A 16,148-nucleotide genomic window follows, 5' to 3' on the forward strand; every position below is an offset into this window, starting at 1 on the left:
AAATTGTCTTCCACAGACATCTCTTATTTTTTTTTTTTATGAAATGCATATGTGATGAAACCTTATAGTTGTAGTTCACAGATCTTGTTACAGACTTCTGCTTCAGAATTGCTCTTAAAAATAAAATATCATGTGCTTTAGCAGAGACTTGGAAAAGTCACAGGAGGTCAACACTTTACTAGTATTGCACTACCAGACCACGGTCGGTATAGCAGTTGGGAATATGATAGACAGGATCTCCTGGGCGTGCTTGTTGCAAAAATGGTTGTTTTGTTCAGTAAGATACAGAAAGGAATGTTTTTATAAAATGATTTGCTTTTTTCTTTATCCAGTCCTCTAAGGAGATTGAATGTGGTGTTTTGTTGTAACTTGGTCTGCTTTTCTTATTCCTGTCGGGTCCTGAAAGGGGAATTATTTGACTTATGTGATTGTGTTATAGTCAAAGAACTTCAGATAAGGGAAGGAGTGAGATTGTCCAGTTTATACCATTATAATTCACAGAACCAAAGAGGTGGTGGATTTGAGTTGGCTGGTGTATCGTAGTGCTGGAAGCCAGGAGAACAGCACTAAGCTATTTGGGAAGCTCTGTGTGGGAAGAAGAAAGATGTAAATAACTAGCTGAATATTATTCTGGTTATTGAAGTTATTGGAATTGGTGCTTGGCTCGAGTCTGTAGCGGAGGTATGCCATGCCCGTGTTCCCTGGCTTCTGCATCCCCACAAAACAGAATGCAGGTGGCAGCGTTTTGTGGACCGCAGCGGTACCTGAGGATACAACAGCGCAGGTGCAATTCAAACAACCCAGCAGCATGCATGCCATTAACATTTGCTAGTATAAGGTAGCATCTGAGCAATGATGACTTTTTAATGGTTATCTCGGTAATACTCAAAAGTAGAAAAAATGCATTTTGTAGTCATTTAAAGACAATTTTCTGCTGACATTAAGATGCTTCTGTAAGGTTGATAAATGTCTTGGTTCTTACCACTTCTTCCTACATGAACAGTAATTAAAACAACACTGTGGTTGTTTCAGTTCAGCTCTGTCTTCCCTCTGTTCCTTGCCCCCCTCCTTCAGCAGAGGTGACTGACGTAATTTTTGTTAATTCCAAGTGACAGTAAGTTTAACAACCTTCTTTATTGTTCACAGTGGTGTGCCTCAAAATTAAAATGATTTTCCTTATGTATGTCTTGCTTTTTCCTTATGTATGTCTTGCTTTTTCCTTATGTATGTCTTGCTTTTTCCTTATGTATGTCTTGCTTTTTCCTTATGTATGTCTTGCTTTTTCCTTATGTATGTCTTGCTTTTTCCTTATGTATGTCTTGCTTTTTCCTTATGTATGTCTTGCTTTTTCCTTATGTATGTCTTGCTTTTTCCTTATGTATGTCTTGCTTTTTCCTTATGTATGTCTTGCTTTTTCCTTATGTATGTCTTGCTTTTTCCTTATGTATGTCTTGCTTTTTCCTTATGTATGTCTTGCTTTTTCCTTATGTATGTCTTGCTTTTTCCTTATGTATGTCTTGCTTTACATGATTACATAGTTTAATAGTTTTTACTCATAAATTAGTAGGAGTAGAGAATAAGTTCTATTTTGTTAAAATAAGTATTGAACTGTGTGATTGATTTTTTTACTGCAAGTATATATTTCTTATCTTGCTATATTATCAATGTATTTTATAGTTTGGGAATAGCATGAAAAGTAGTAGCCTGTATAAAGAACCTCTTTCACAACTTCAGGAAATACTCTTTCCACTAAAATCTAGAAATTGTACCTCTCCTGACTTTACAATAGAGTGAAATAATAACCTGCCCATGATTTAAAAACAGGTAGTTACCTATGAAAAATAATTGATATTTAAAAGGTTTTGAAAACTTCTATTTATTTTTTTAAATTATTCCTTAGAATAACTTCTTTATGGCATGCACTCATATTTGTTTATTTCTGCCTATAAAATGATATACCAGAACTTAGTGTTGGTAAGTACTTTTATATAGATTATGTGTGTGGACTGTAACTCAGCGTTAAAATTTTCTTCATGTTCCAAATGCTTTCTAGTCACTAACCTATTACTGGCAGGGTAAGGTGTGGTTTGGTTTGGGTTTTTTTGTTTTTTTTTTTCTTTTGTCTGTGTGTATCAGTTAGTTCTTAGATTCCCTAGTCTTCGCTTGACATCGAGTAAAGGGTATCAGCTGTTCTTTCACTCAGACTTCTCGTTGTCAATCATGAAAAAACTCAGGATTTTTTTTCCTCTCCTTTTGTCTGCAGAAAGAACTTCCTCAGATAAAAGCTTTTTCTACTCTTTCACCTATCCCAGGATTCACAAAATGGCTTGTTGGTCTTCTCTCCTCACAAACGAAAGAACTGGAAAGAAATGAACTTTTTACAGAATCAGAAGGGCAAGAAATCTCTGAGATCACGGGAGACTCTACTACTGAAACACTAAAGAAAGTCTTGAATAACAATGAGTGGGTGAGATCAGAAAAATTAGTTAAAGTGCTCCATTCGCCACTTATGAGACTCTGTGCCTGGTATTTGTACGGAGAGAAACATCGTGGCTATGCTCTTAACCCAGTAGCAAATTTTCATCTTCAGAATGGCTCTGTGATGTGGCGGATAAACTGGATGGCGGACACAAGCCCTCGGGGCATTGCTGCTTCTTGTGGCATGATGGTAAACTACCGGTATTTCTTAGAGGACACAGCCAGTAATAGTGCAGCATACCTGGGGACTAAACACATTAAAGCCTCAGAGCAGGTTCTTTCCTTGGTGTCTCAATTCCAGCAAAATAGCAAGCTTTAGTTAAATATTAGGAAAACTAAGAAGTGTTCCTCACCTGTAAAGAGCTGTAATACGTTGCAGTGTCTATATTTAAATGAGAATGTCCCTTGTCAAACAAACTGACTCAGCACAGTATGATGCAAAGTTACCTAGGTTATCGGTTGTCTTCCTTATATTGCCATGTATTCAAAACTTGTTTGGGTGTGATTGAGTCACTGCAAGTGACATTTGTGATTTGTCACAAAAAAACCCACATTTGATGAGTCACTGTTACATGCATATGGGTTGGAGGTGTGTATTAAAGGGTGAGTAAAATTATCTCAGTCAGTTACAACTCAGTGGTGACTTGAATGGAAAATACTTGTCATACCATTATTCTGTTGGTAATAAACCTATATAAACTGTGTCTTTGAAAGGAGCTGCACTTTGTCATAATACTACTGTAGATAGATCAGTACCAAAGTACCTGGAAAGAAGTACTGAATGAAGGTAAATTTTTGGCCAAATGTATTTGAAAAACTGTAATCTATGATTTTATTTCAATAATATCTGTCCTTTTCACCCTGAAAAACTCAAATAAAACCTCATGGTATTTTCCTGTTTCAAACCTACTAAAAATCTCCTTGAATCCTTACTTTGTTGGAGCATGGAAAAGCCTTGCATTAATGATGTTGAAAAAGCAGGATTTCTCAGTGCAGCCGGTATGTAGTATTATATTTGCACCTTTGTCTGTTAAAATATAATGAGCAGGGAAGGAGAGGGGAATAAGAAAGACTGATAATTTGGGATCAGTTGAGAAGTTTCTAAAAATATATATATATATATTATATTTTGATAAAAAGCTTTTTTAATAATGAGGCAGGTGTGACCTGTAAATCAATAAAATAAACTTTCTCAATAAATCATGTCTTGCGTATTTCAGCATGTACCTTTCTTCACTTAACAGCCCTGCTTGATAGCAGTATCACCACAGCAGAAGGACCATTTTGACAGAATTTCATGCTTTTTTGTAATTTCTGATGTATTCCATGTCTGGTGAAATTCCAGTACTGTTTTCAAGAAAAGAATTATGCAGAGGAATTGAATGTGATAAAGATCCTGCTCATGTGTGAAAACAGAAGTGAAGAAAACTGTAAGTGTCCAATTAGTTGTACTCCTAGAATGAAATTGTGTAATTGGATACACTTTTTCAAATTCATTATTAGAAAAAAATCCCATCCTCCAAGCTGGTAACCTGTTACAGGCATTTATTATACGTATCTTCCAAGCAGAGAAAAGCTTGTCTTAACTGCTGTTCATGGTAGATTTTGCAACAGTGATAGTCAAAGGAGAGAGTACATTCACTGGCTGTTACTTCCTTGAGAGCAAAGACATTTTTAAACAGTAGGTAGTCATCAGTGGCAGTGATGGCACGTTACCAGTGGCAACTCTTCTATGCCATGTTGCCTTCATTATGTTTTTAACAATAGTTCTAAAAAATGCAACAGCTTTCTCACACACTTATACATCAGCAATTAAAGTTAGTTTATTGACTTTGATAGGTATGATTTAAAAAAACCCAATCTGATCATCTTCTTGAAAGCAAGATGTGTCCAGCAATTTTTCAGTTGCCAAAACCACTAAAGAAAAGTTGAGTTCCCCTTGAATTGTGGTGATGGTGGTCTGGTGCCAAATAGGTAGATACATATATTTATAAGCCAAAATATAAGTTGGTTTGGGCTTTATTTTTTTGCACTTTCTCTGGTTAGTAGGCTAAATGTGTATAGTATAAAGAAGTATAAAGAAATCTGAAGATTATTTGATTACACTTTATTTTCAACTGGGGAGCTAAGGACTAAGGATTAAATGCTCAGAGCATTGGAAACTTTCAGTGAGAGACTTTTGAATGGGCAACTCCATCCTGGCCAACCTGAGGAAAAAACTTTAGAGTAATTGTCAGTTTTTGCTTTTGGATCGGTAGTTACAGTAAGTATTCTGCACAACCACATGTATGTATAGTCTTTCTAGTACTTCATATGGAAGGTTTTAAAAATGAAGTCTGTGGTTCACCATCAAGAAATGCTGAAAGTTGATCACAGGTATTGAACAAATGCATGTCCAGAGGAGACTTCAGGCTGGAAAAGAGACGGGGGTTGAAGGCAGCTGCATGACTTGAGTCAAATGTATATAATCTTTTGGTTTAATACATCTTCTCCTGGCATGGCATTATTACATTAAGAACCTGGTTGCCACTTCTATTCCAAAACCCACCTTTTTAAGGCATTGTAATTCTGTTAAAGTTCCCTCTGAAGTTTGTTATGCAAGTTTTAGAGCTGGAATGTTAACATTAGGGAGTACACTGTGTGTGTATATAGATACACATACATAAATATTTTTAGCACCCAGTGTGAAAAGGTTACTCAAAAGTAATTCTACACTTCAGAATATGAGACTGAAGAAACTATTCACACATTGCTTTTTCTTTTCTGTGTAGCATGTGCATTTTGCTAGCCAGGTTTTTTTGGAGCCTTAGGGTGAACACATGCACTGAAGTGTATCGGTACAGAAATTTTCCCCGTGAAAATTACCACAGGACACATTACTTCTGTTTTTAACAGTGATCAGAAGATGGCTTCATTCTCCTGGGGGTTTTCTAAGTTTTCTGAACTCCTTTAGAATTCAGGTTTCAAAGTGGAATTTAGCTGTTTCTGTATATATGTACAAGCCATTCTTGGCTGGGAGGAACAGAGGAGAACTCTGTTAGGTTAAGCTCTTCAAGTTTGAGGAAACTGGGTTACTCACTTCAAATGAAAGAGTTGTGAAAATGCAGTGATTTTGAAAGATGTTTTTATTTTGAAACAGGAGGAGCTATGAGGGCAATTAAGTGCATCCACCTGCCCATAGTTCAAGAAGTACTAAGACTCCTGCTTTAATTGCATCTGGAAATAGGACATAATCCTATATTCCTAACAACTGGTCTTGAAATATAATGAGTTTTTTCCTACTTGGGCCCCCAGACAAATGTATGAGAATTGGTTCAGTGGCATGAAATGGTAGTAGTTTATAAGGAAGAAAAAGCAAAGCTGCTAATACTTTGTTAACACTTCAGTTATTTCCGTAGACTTCTGGCTTCTTATATCTAATACAGGCACTACGGATACTTAGATCTGCCCTCAGCCTAAGAGAAGCAGGCATATCCCCCCCCCCCCCCCCCTTTTTTTTTTATTTCTACCAATCTTAAAATCAGGAAGATAGATATTGCCATTTAGGCACGTTACACCAGCCATAGGAGTTTCTCTCAAATTCAGATCTGTACCCTGTGGTTCCAGGACTGATTGCTCAGCTGCTAACTGATGTAGTTTAGCTGGCATGGCATGACCAGGTCTACCCCTTCTGCCTCACCCCATGCATATGCCACATGGATCTAGAAATTGAATTACCAGTCACTTCTGCATTGGCAGTCAATATAATTTACTCATATTCACAGGGGCTGTTCTAAGGTGTTTGAGACGTGGGGCTGAGAAGCAGATTACGGACCAAGATGTAGCAGCATCTTGCTGGAGCTATTATGGATGGGTGCGTTTGTTATATGACATCTGTTCTCCATCAGAACCCTAGCACCTGCAGAGTTATTTCCTTTTTCAACAGTTGTTATGGTTTTGGTTATTGGTTGTGTTTTGCTTTCTGAGGTCACTTCATCTGTTACATTGATAAGTTAGCAATGTGAGGCCAGAAATTCCTACAGTGAGTTCTGTACCAGAATCAGCACAAATTTAAGTGCAAAAGGATCATCTGAAGATGAAAGTGGGACAGTCTGTGCATAAAAGTCATCAGCTGTTAAGTGTTACTAGTTTTCTTTCATTGGTCACAGACTCTTAACTGTCCAGCAGTGCTTGGATTTTCCAACTTGCTACTAAAGAGTGATTTTAGCATGAACGATGCTGAAGAGAAAAAAAAAGCATATTCACCATCTGTACTACTTACTAGGACAATAACAATGTCGCTTGAGAGGGATCTTATTCTATCAAAGTGAGTCTTCGCAGGTCAGAAGAGAGAAGTCCAGTTCCTTTTTCTCCCTCTCAGTGTGTAAAAATTGTTACACCATTTCTGAGGTGCGTGCCCGTAGCGTTTAAAGATGCGTAATGGCTTGTCTTTTAAAGAAGCTGAAATACTAAAAGTTCTCAAAGTCATTGCTTCCTGTTACTGTAGTAATGTGTCTCAAAAAACTTATTTTAACATTAATTTAGAGTATGTAATACTGCACTATGTTTCACTTTGAAGTGCCGAGGCTGAAATCATGAGTAAGTTTTCCTTTTTGTGGATAAAAAGCCAGTTCTTCTGAACGGCTTCTCAGGTGATTTCATTTCGTAGCAAATACTGGTTTGTTGCTTGCGACTGAGAAGTCTTGCAGCTGTGTGTGGGTCTTGTTACAAAACTGGCCACGCTGCATTGTGAGCTCAGAACTGTTGGGTGTGGAAGCTGCTGTGGTATATCACAACAGAAGCTGGCACAGATCTGATCTGTACATCAGATCCTTCCCTTTACCATCCTCAATTTTAGAGGCTGCTAACTATTTTGCAACTGTTACGTTATTGAAAGTATCATTATAGTTACCAAGGCTTATGCTGTTAGAAGCAGTGGTACTGATAGCTGTAGAATAGCCGCCCAAGGTATGTCTTAGGGGTGGAAAAGTGGCATTAATAGAAGGGCAATAGCTTAAAATCTATAGCTCCTTCCATTCTTAGGTTCTAAAATGAGGCATAGTAAAGACTGAGAATTATTTGGTAAAGTTACAATTTTCTGCTACTGGCTTGCATCTACTTTTCAGCAGCTTTCACAGTTCTGATTTTTTTTTCTAGTATTCAGACAGGGTGACATGCAAGTTTCTGGGTAGGGGACAGTGGTTTTGAGTGCAGGTTTTTAACCAGGACTGCTGAATTGATGTAATGCTGTAGGTCATGATGTAACACTGAGGCAGTAAACACTTCACATTTTGTACTGCTATCTGGACTGCTATATGAGACTATAGACTGTAGGACTTCTAAGTCAGAGTTTATTTCAGCCCTTAAAGCATTGGGAGGAGGCGTGCCATGTGTTGGGTCAGGGGCTGCTTTGTTTTCTACAATCATTTATTTTCTCAGTTGCCCTATGCAGTGCAGTTGGTAACAAACAAAATATTCCTAAGTTAGTGCCATTCGTTCCTCATAGAAACACACCTGACAGCACCTCCTGCTAGAAATGCCCTCAGGATGAAGTAATGTGATTGCCTAGTTAAAAGCACAGGTTTTGCCAGTAGGCTTTTGCATCCCTGACTTTCTCAGGACAGTTTCTGTTACCGTGTGTCTAGAAAGAAAAAGTGGTGGCTGGTTTCAGTGGCTCACTTCTTCAGGAAGCAGTAGGGCAGCTGCGGTGCTGTTAGGTGTAGCATACAAAAGCATCACAGTTTCACAGCTGCATCCCACTTTTGAAAGCAAATCAATAGAAATGATGCTACTTTGTCAATTATGCTTCTCTTATGATCAGCTTACACAGTTTTTCTTGTCACGGGAGTAGGGCCTGTCTTTGTACATGCATGGAGTTAAGTAGGACCCATGTTCTAACGTGTGCCTCTTGATAAGGAGACTCCCCTAGGAAGGGAGAGATCAGGGTTATGATCAGCATGCCAGGAGCAGTTTACACATTTACACAGTAGCATTATTTTCTTTAGAAAATGAGGAGTACGAAATCACATTTATTGTGTTTTATTGCTTCCATAAGCATTTGAATTTCTCAACAAATCTGATAGAACAGCAGGTGCCTCGAAAATACTCATTTCCAAACACAACAAAGATCAGGCGGAAGAAAAAGGCTGTGTTAGTATCACTCAGAGGTGAAAGCCCCACGTTTCTCAAGTCTGGTAACCACTAGGATGTTGTATAGATGTTTGTCACCATTTAGTACGTGTCTTCAAAAGAGGACTCATAAATGGACCTAAAGGGATGTCCTATGTTGTAGACCTGTTCAGATGTGTTCCTGCACTTATTCAAGTTACTGTCTGTTGACATATTTTTCCACATGCAGCTGCCATAAATCTTCCGTCAAGGCATCAGCTACGTGGTGCACAGGGTACTAAGGCCAGCTGAGTTGCCTTGATGTGTCACATCCAAGCTAGAGGCTTATAGTTAGGGAACTAAGCATAGTGTAAGTGGGTTACATTCAAGGCATTTCATGGATCAGAATTAAGGGGTTTTTTTATTGAGGATACCTGAAACTGTTCGGAAAAAAAATAATCACTTGTTGCCACATTATATCTAATAAATGAATGCATACTCATTCCTCTTAAAATAAATCTGTACCAGGACTGATAAGTACTTGGAGAATGCTGAGATACAGCAATATGTAATCTGACATGCTGGATAAGTTATTAAAACCTTACACTCAGATTGCAGCTGAAAGCCCGAGGACAGTTTAACATGGGCTTCTGTCTTCCAGTCACTGTTTTCAACAGTGGTTTATTATGGCAATGCCTGGAAGCCATTACCCACCTGATAGGCCTTGCAGTTAGAGGGTAGTTCACAAAATACATGTCAAGCCCTGCTAAAGTTGTCACGGTTCGTCGGCTTCTTTGGATTCAATACCAGCCTGCTCATTAGCTGCTATTCCTGGAGATAGCTTGGGCCACTTTCCTGAGGTTCTCTTAATTCCCTCAGTGGTGCAGGGCTGGAAGAACAGCTTCTGGCATTTTAGCCACCTTTTCTCTCGTTATCAACAAGTGTTAAAGTCTGGTATCATCTCCAGATGCTTGCTGTCTATGTAGGCTGCTTAAAGAGAAGCTCAGAAATTCCATTTTAATTTGGTTTGCTAAATGCTGGAATCTGCTGATCTGGTTTAAGTGCTAGCATTGTTGAAGAGATTTGTTTTCTGAAAAAAAATGGGGGATTTGGGTTGTATTGATCATTTTGTCCCAGTGATAAATGCAAACTCAAACTTTATATGTGCTGCAAAGGCTATAATGAACATGTGCAAATACAGATTTTTATGTTATTTTAAAGGAGTTGCATTCATTTTCCATGTGGCTATTCTGGAGATGCAGTAACTCCCTGCAGGACACGTTACCTCACTGCAATAGCTCACCTACTGAAAAACAGAAGGTTGTATTGCATTTTTGTATTATGTATCATATTTATCAATACCTTCCTTTCTATCATCTCTTAACTGTGGGTAGAATGAACAATTGCAATCCCTGAAAGGCAGCACCTGCAACTAGTAGCTGAAAGAGATAACTAGGCAGGAACTGGGTCAGTAGTATCGTGAGGAAATAAAAGACACTTTGCTTCCATTTTTAAGAAATGGCAGTCAAAAGAAGTTTTTACTCTAATTGTTTAAACTAATAGACCCTTTTTTAAAGAATGGGAAGTACAAAGGAAAATTAAGGTAACTCCTTTGCTGAAACAAATATGCAAATTTTTCCCTAAATGTGATTTTTAAACCAGACAACTCCTGAACTCAATTACTGGGGATTAGGCTGGAATCATTTACTGAATCTTAACCAGAGCTGGAATTCAGGAGTGTTGGGGGGAGTGGTGGAGAAAAGGAAAAATTGAGAATTAAAATAACCTAAGTTGTTTCTGCTTAATTACAAAAAAAAGGAAACGATGCAAGAACTTTAAATTGTGAAAAAATCATTATTACAGTCTGTATCTAAGAATATACTTAAATAATTTCATGTTCCAGAATGGTATTTAAAATGCAATTGAAGTATTTAAGATATGTTTGCTTCAATTTCTTAAATAAATGTTGTTGTGGTTTTTTAAAAGAGTATTCTCCTGAAAAGATGGCCTTGAAAGTTCCTGTATTTGCTGCAAGTAAAGGTCTCATTATGAGTTATGTTAAAGTTAGGGGGATGGCTTTAGGGAAAGGATAAAGTTTTAACTGTGTTTTTGAATAATTCTTTTGAGTTCTAACCAAACTTCAGATAGTTCTGTGTTTGAAATACGTATTACACCATAGATCTTTGATCTTGTACTCAAAATCTGAAGCTCTGTGTTTTATTTATGGCATACTACTCAAGCCTTTCTTTAACATGACAGTTGCAGATTTTGTCATGAGATGCGTGTCACTGTGGTGCTGCATGGGATTGTTAGCTCTGCTGCAGCAGGAGCAGGGTAACTGCTACCGAGCTGTGCCTGACAGAAGTGTCCCACTAATTCTGAGAGCCCGGCATGAGGTGACTGCAACTTGATTGTAGCAAGTACTTTTGTAGCCCATGACCTGTGCGAATGGAGTTTCGGTTGGTTGACTATGCTGCTTGGCAACTTTTTGAATGGGGACTCACCTGTTTTTTGCTTGATGCTCAAAAAGAATGGACAAGAAACTCCACTGTGCCTGTGAAAGCCTGGCCTGGCCTGGGGCTAGCTCTTCAGCATCTTAGAGAAAATATGGGGAGAGACTCCAGCAGAATTCAGCTCTGTGGGTGGATATCAGATCTCTGCTTCTCAGCCACCCATTGACCCCCTTACAGCACCACTTGCTCCCCTTCCTGCTTTGCTTTGGTCTGGCCCCCCTCCCTTTCCCTTTTGGCGACCAGCAGCTGATCTGATGTCGCAGGAGACAGTTTGCCCGCATCCTAAGTGCCCTGTGCTGCACCCTGCTCTGGGTGCCAGGGACACAGCTGTAGGGGAAGTTCTGGCTCAGACCCTGCAATCCCAAGCAATGGAGCATGCTGTGTACAGCTAAATGCTTCAGAGAATTTAGCTGTCTGATTGTTTTCCCTCTGAGCCTGTCCAAGCAAAGATTTTCAGAGGTTTAAATCAGGACAGCTTTGTCTGCCTTTCACAGGAACAAGGTGATCTCCCAGGTTCATCACCAGAGCACTGGGCTGGTTGGAAGGTGCTAAAGCATCTCTGTGAAAAAGCAACAATATACACTTGAGCAAAATGATACCTATTCTTCATAACTGGTTCTGAAAGAAACACCTAGGGCTTTTCTCTTTGCTGGAAATTTTTACCAGCAGTTATGGCGGTGTAAGCGTTGCACAGGAGCTTTCAAGCTGAATGGACTAATCCAGCTTGGACACAGGCAAATGAATGTACAGTATTTTTAAAATAATACTGGGCTAGCCTAATTAGGGACGTCTGTCCACTGTTTCCATCCTAACTTTTCCCAAACAGCCTGTGGAGGGATGCTTGACAGATCCATGGTGATACATGATTGTAAGAAATTATTCTGTGAGTCAGAGCACCACAGGTGTTTTTCTCTGTTTTTAATTATGCATCTGATTAAGATAAGATCACTCAGAAAAATCGTAAAAACAAAAAAGACTATTGTAGACTCGTTACACAGTTTGATCAGGAGCCTGTGAAGCGTTAGGTGAGAAAGAGCATTAACAAAACGAATGATGTAGGAGTGAAAGCTTTTAAAACAGAACAAGGTTGTTCTCACTTCTACATAGGTTTATAGTTTCTTTTCCAGAAGAAAATTATTCTGAGGACTTGTGTATATTCAGGCTGAAACAAGTGGCTGAGAGAGGGAGTATTGAAAGCAGGTTTTTGATATAAAATATACTGAAGAAAGGTATCATGTGGGTACTTTACAATTCCCTGAAGTGTGCACTTATATACTTAGGCCATTGTTAATGTAATCGGATTTATTAAGAGGAATGTATTTACTACGTTGACACTTCTCTTGCTGTTTCTCCTCCCTCCCTAATGCAGAGTGTGTATATACTACCAGTATGTATTTGATAGGTTTTGATCATACATAATAGAAAAGTAGGAGGAAAGAAAACACTCATATTGTCTTGTGCGTAGAAAAGATCTTAATGAGTTTGAGATGAATACAGGTTTGGGTCTTCTTGAAGCAATCAAGCCATTTTCTTTCGTTAAAGCCTGCTAAACTCTATATGAGGAAAAAAAAAAAAGAGAAGAGAGTGAACGATGCCTTAACTATTAGCATGTTCCACTTTTTTTTTTTTCCCTCAGTGAACTTATTTATTGGCATATCAGTGAGTATAATTTCCCATAATTGAGCTTATAAAAGTGAATGAGAAAAGAACAATAATTTGGTAGTCTCTGACTTTTATAGGATTAAAAACTTCATGCCCACAGATAGACAGCTGAAATACTGGTTCTTTTGAAATCAACATTGAAACTCCTAATGACTTTCATGAAGCCAATAGTGATTTGTCTGTCTGCTTCCTCATTTGGTCTGTCTTGATTTATCTCAGGTTTGCTCTTCTTTTGTGTGCTTATTGCTCTTGATGCAGCCTGTCAAGCCATGCAACCCCCTATGATAGCTCTGTGGAGATATATTTAATTTGATTTGCTGCTGTCCCCAGGAGTTTATTCTCTGTCAAACAGCTGCCTGTTGCAGTGAAACCTCAATATAGAAGAGCATAATGGCTTATGGATGGAGCATTTAACAACCACCACTGAATGGCATATGTCTGAAAAATATGTTCAAAACGTAGTTGTGGCATATGCAAAGGCCATTGTTCTGAAACAGTTATAAGGCTGCATCTACAAATACAGCACAGTAGAGATTTACCTGACAAGGGTATTCAAGAGTTTACAAACATCTCTGCTGGTTCAATGTTTCCGTACTGTACATTTTAGTCTGTTACTTCTGGTCAGGTTTTTAATGTAAGAATAAGGTAGCTTCAGTATTCATTCTTGTGCTTTGTTACTCTGCCATTTTTAATCTCTTTCCATTACTGCTCATTGCGCTCTCTTCCTTCTACCTCAAAAGAAAGACAAGATGAAATAAACGTCTATTGAAGATGACCGAAAAAATCTCTGTTAACAGGGAATTAACTGAGGTTGCTAAAGCAAAAAAGACACAGAAAGGCACATCATTTGCATGTGTTAATGGGAATAAGGAAACTAAAAAATAGAAAGTGCCTGTGCTCCATCACTGCCAGAGCAGTCATTTGTAGCTACCCTGACACTGATCTACTGCCACTGGCTTTATGCCAGAGTACATCCACTAAGTGACGTCCTGCCCTTGGTGAAAGTGCTCTGATATTAATTTCAATAGGGCCTGGATTTTATGCACTTATTTTAACAGAGCGATTAATTACTATTATTCCTATTTGTATGTTGCTTCTCACATACTCTCAGGATCATAGAGAGGAGCAGTAAAACTGAAAATGGAAACACTGGAATGCCATCTTAGAATAAGATTTTCAACTGAGCCTAAAAATGTTACCTTAAACCTTAATGAAGCTTGATGGGAGCTGGATGCCACATTCCCTAACACCTTGCCTGCCCGCTCGCCTTCCTCGAGGTGCTATCTACCACATTGCTCCTCAGCGCTTCAGGTAGCTACTTCCCCTTAAGACCTTCCAGCTCACTGGCTGCGAGGAATATTCGCAAACATTTCAGGGCTCTGAAATGCCTTGTTGGCATTTAAACTATTTGAGCCAACCCAGTTCAGTGTGAGAAAAACATCTCTGAGATGGCATGTCAGAAGGGGTACCAGCCTCCAGCAAGAGGTCACCAGCATGCAGGTAGGGAGTTGGGATAATAACCAGCTGGAACAGGGAAAGGTTGTGTGAACAAGCCCTTATTATTGTCCTCTGAAAATCCTGACCCTGTGGATCAAATCCTGACTTCACATACAGCAGAGGAGATGGTCAGTGCCTACTAGGACCCTTTTGAAATTAAGCTGAGCGTCATGTCTGTGGCGTTGAATTCAAGTTTGACTCGCCTGATTGATTCTTCGTGGTGCAGCTGTATTGCCCTTTGGCCCCGAGTCCTTGCTGCTCCCCTCCAGCTGACTGACCACCTGGATTTCTGAAGTCTGTATTCATCCAGGTCCTCACACGCTGAGGAATTCCAACACATGGCTTAGGTACTCACACATGTACAGATCCGTTCACTTTTAGGAGCATCTGAACAGATGTCAGGAAAGCCTGGCTTGATTTCTAGATCCAGCATCATCTCACGGACTGGGCAGCCAGGACATGAAGTAGGGTCCAAAAGCCCTCAGGAGTCACTGCCAAAGGGACCTTTTTCGCAACTATGCTTCAGTGCCAGAGCCATGCTTTTGGGGCAGATGTTTACTTCTTAAATGTTTTTGGTGAATCCCAGTTCTCAAAAATCCAGAATTCTAATAGATACTCTTAAAAAAAACCCAACCAAATGAATGAACAAAAAAACCGCCACCCCAATTTACTTTTGAAGAGATATCTTCTTTCTCAGATAATCCACAAGAGTTTTGTGCTTTTGTTAACTGGTGAGTAATGCTAATCCTTGCATGAAAAAAATAGCCTGAAAAATTATGGGGGTTTACAGGGATGTATCTCCAGTTTAGATTCTGTTAGTTTTTTTTTATAGGAGGAGTCAACATTTGTCCTCAAAATGTTTTGGTTTTGAGGACTGACTACTAGAGTCTCACAGCATAAGCATGAATTTGTCATCAGAATTTCATTGGTGTGAGGAAGAAAAAAATAATTCTTCCTCACATGCTGCCAGTCAAATGACTGACACTTGTATTACAGTCTCAGCTGAGCTCTTCACATTAAACTATGGTGTATTACTGCAAACTTCCAGGGAACTGCCCTTTTTAAGGAGAAAAAAGAGAGGAAAAATGATATTTACCTCCTCTCACTAGGGTATGTCTGCACACAGCAAGCAAATTTCATAAGCTTGTTCTGTGAGTGACAGACTATCCTAGAGTGGTCATGCATGTTCTAACCATAAGAGGCATCAAGATATTTTGAGAAGAAAAAATCTGGAGAATAACAAATCCAAGTAAATCAGAAAACAGTCGTAATCAAGATTGAAGTCTTGATCCAGATCTTTCATAATTTCTGTAAGAAATATTGTTGCAAAATTGTATCAGCACTATAACAAACACCCAGAATACAGCAGATGAATTATTCTAATTCTTATTCTTATTCTTATTCTTATTCTTATTCTTATTCTTATTCTTATTCTTATTCTTATTCTTATTCTTATTCTTTTTTATTATTATTATCATTACAAACAAGAATATTTTATTTAGTTATTTTTAATTTTTTAAATTGTTATTATTTTAAATGTTTGTGAAGTTACCATCAAATCCTCTTCATGTCTCCTGGGGTCTGCTTAGACTGGCGGCCATGTGCAGGTTTTGAACGTACCTTTATTTTAACCCCTTCGGAGCCCCGATGAGCTGCTAACCTGAGAACTCAGGCTGTTCTGAGCCCTGCTGTGTGCTCCTTCTGGTGCCTCCACATCCAGACATTCCCATTTGTTCTCCGCTCATCTTTCCCCTGCAGTTAGTTCTGTATGGCTCTACCCCAGATCTCAAAGAGGCTGGCTTAGTTGAAATCCTCAAAAGGTGCCTATAGGTTGTTGTAGAATTTGCAGTCTCTACGGTAGTCTTTACGATTCTCTCTTACATGCGTTTTTTTTTGCTGTGCACTGTAAAA

The 16,148-nt window shown here is 38.8% G+C and overlaps 1 protein-coding gene across 1 annotated transcript in view; it reads left to right on the top strand.

Annotated features, from left to right (window-relative positions):
* The window catches only part of MLYCD (malonyl-CoA decarboxylase), a 98,862-nt gene that overhangs the window by 19,897 nt on the left and 62,817 nt on the right, over positions 1-16,148 (top strand). The window contains exons 5-6 of the mRNA XM_005234788.4: positions 2,264-3,908; positions 6,243-9,885. Coding sequence (XP_005234845.2) covers positions 2,264-2,797 — 534 coding nt within the window. The 3' untranslated portion in view covers positions 2,798-3,908; positions 6,243-9,885. The remainder of the gene's footprint in view (positions 1-2,263; positions 3,909-6,242; positions 9,886-16,148) is intronic.

This window comes from Falco peregrinus, chromosome 14 (genome assembly GCF_023634155.1).
Source record: "Falco peregrinus isolate bFalPer1 chromosome 14, bFalPer1.pri, whole genome shotgun sequence".
Lineage (NCBI taxonomy): Eukaryota > Metazoa > Chordata > Aves > Falconiformes > Falconidae > Falco > Falco peregrinus.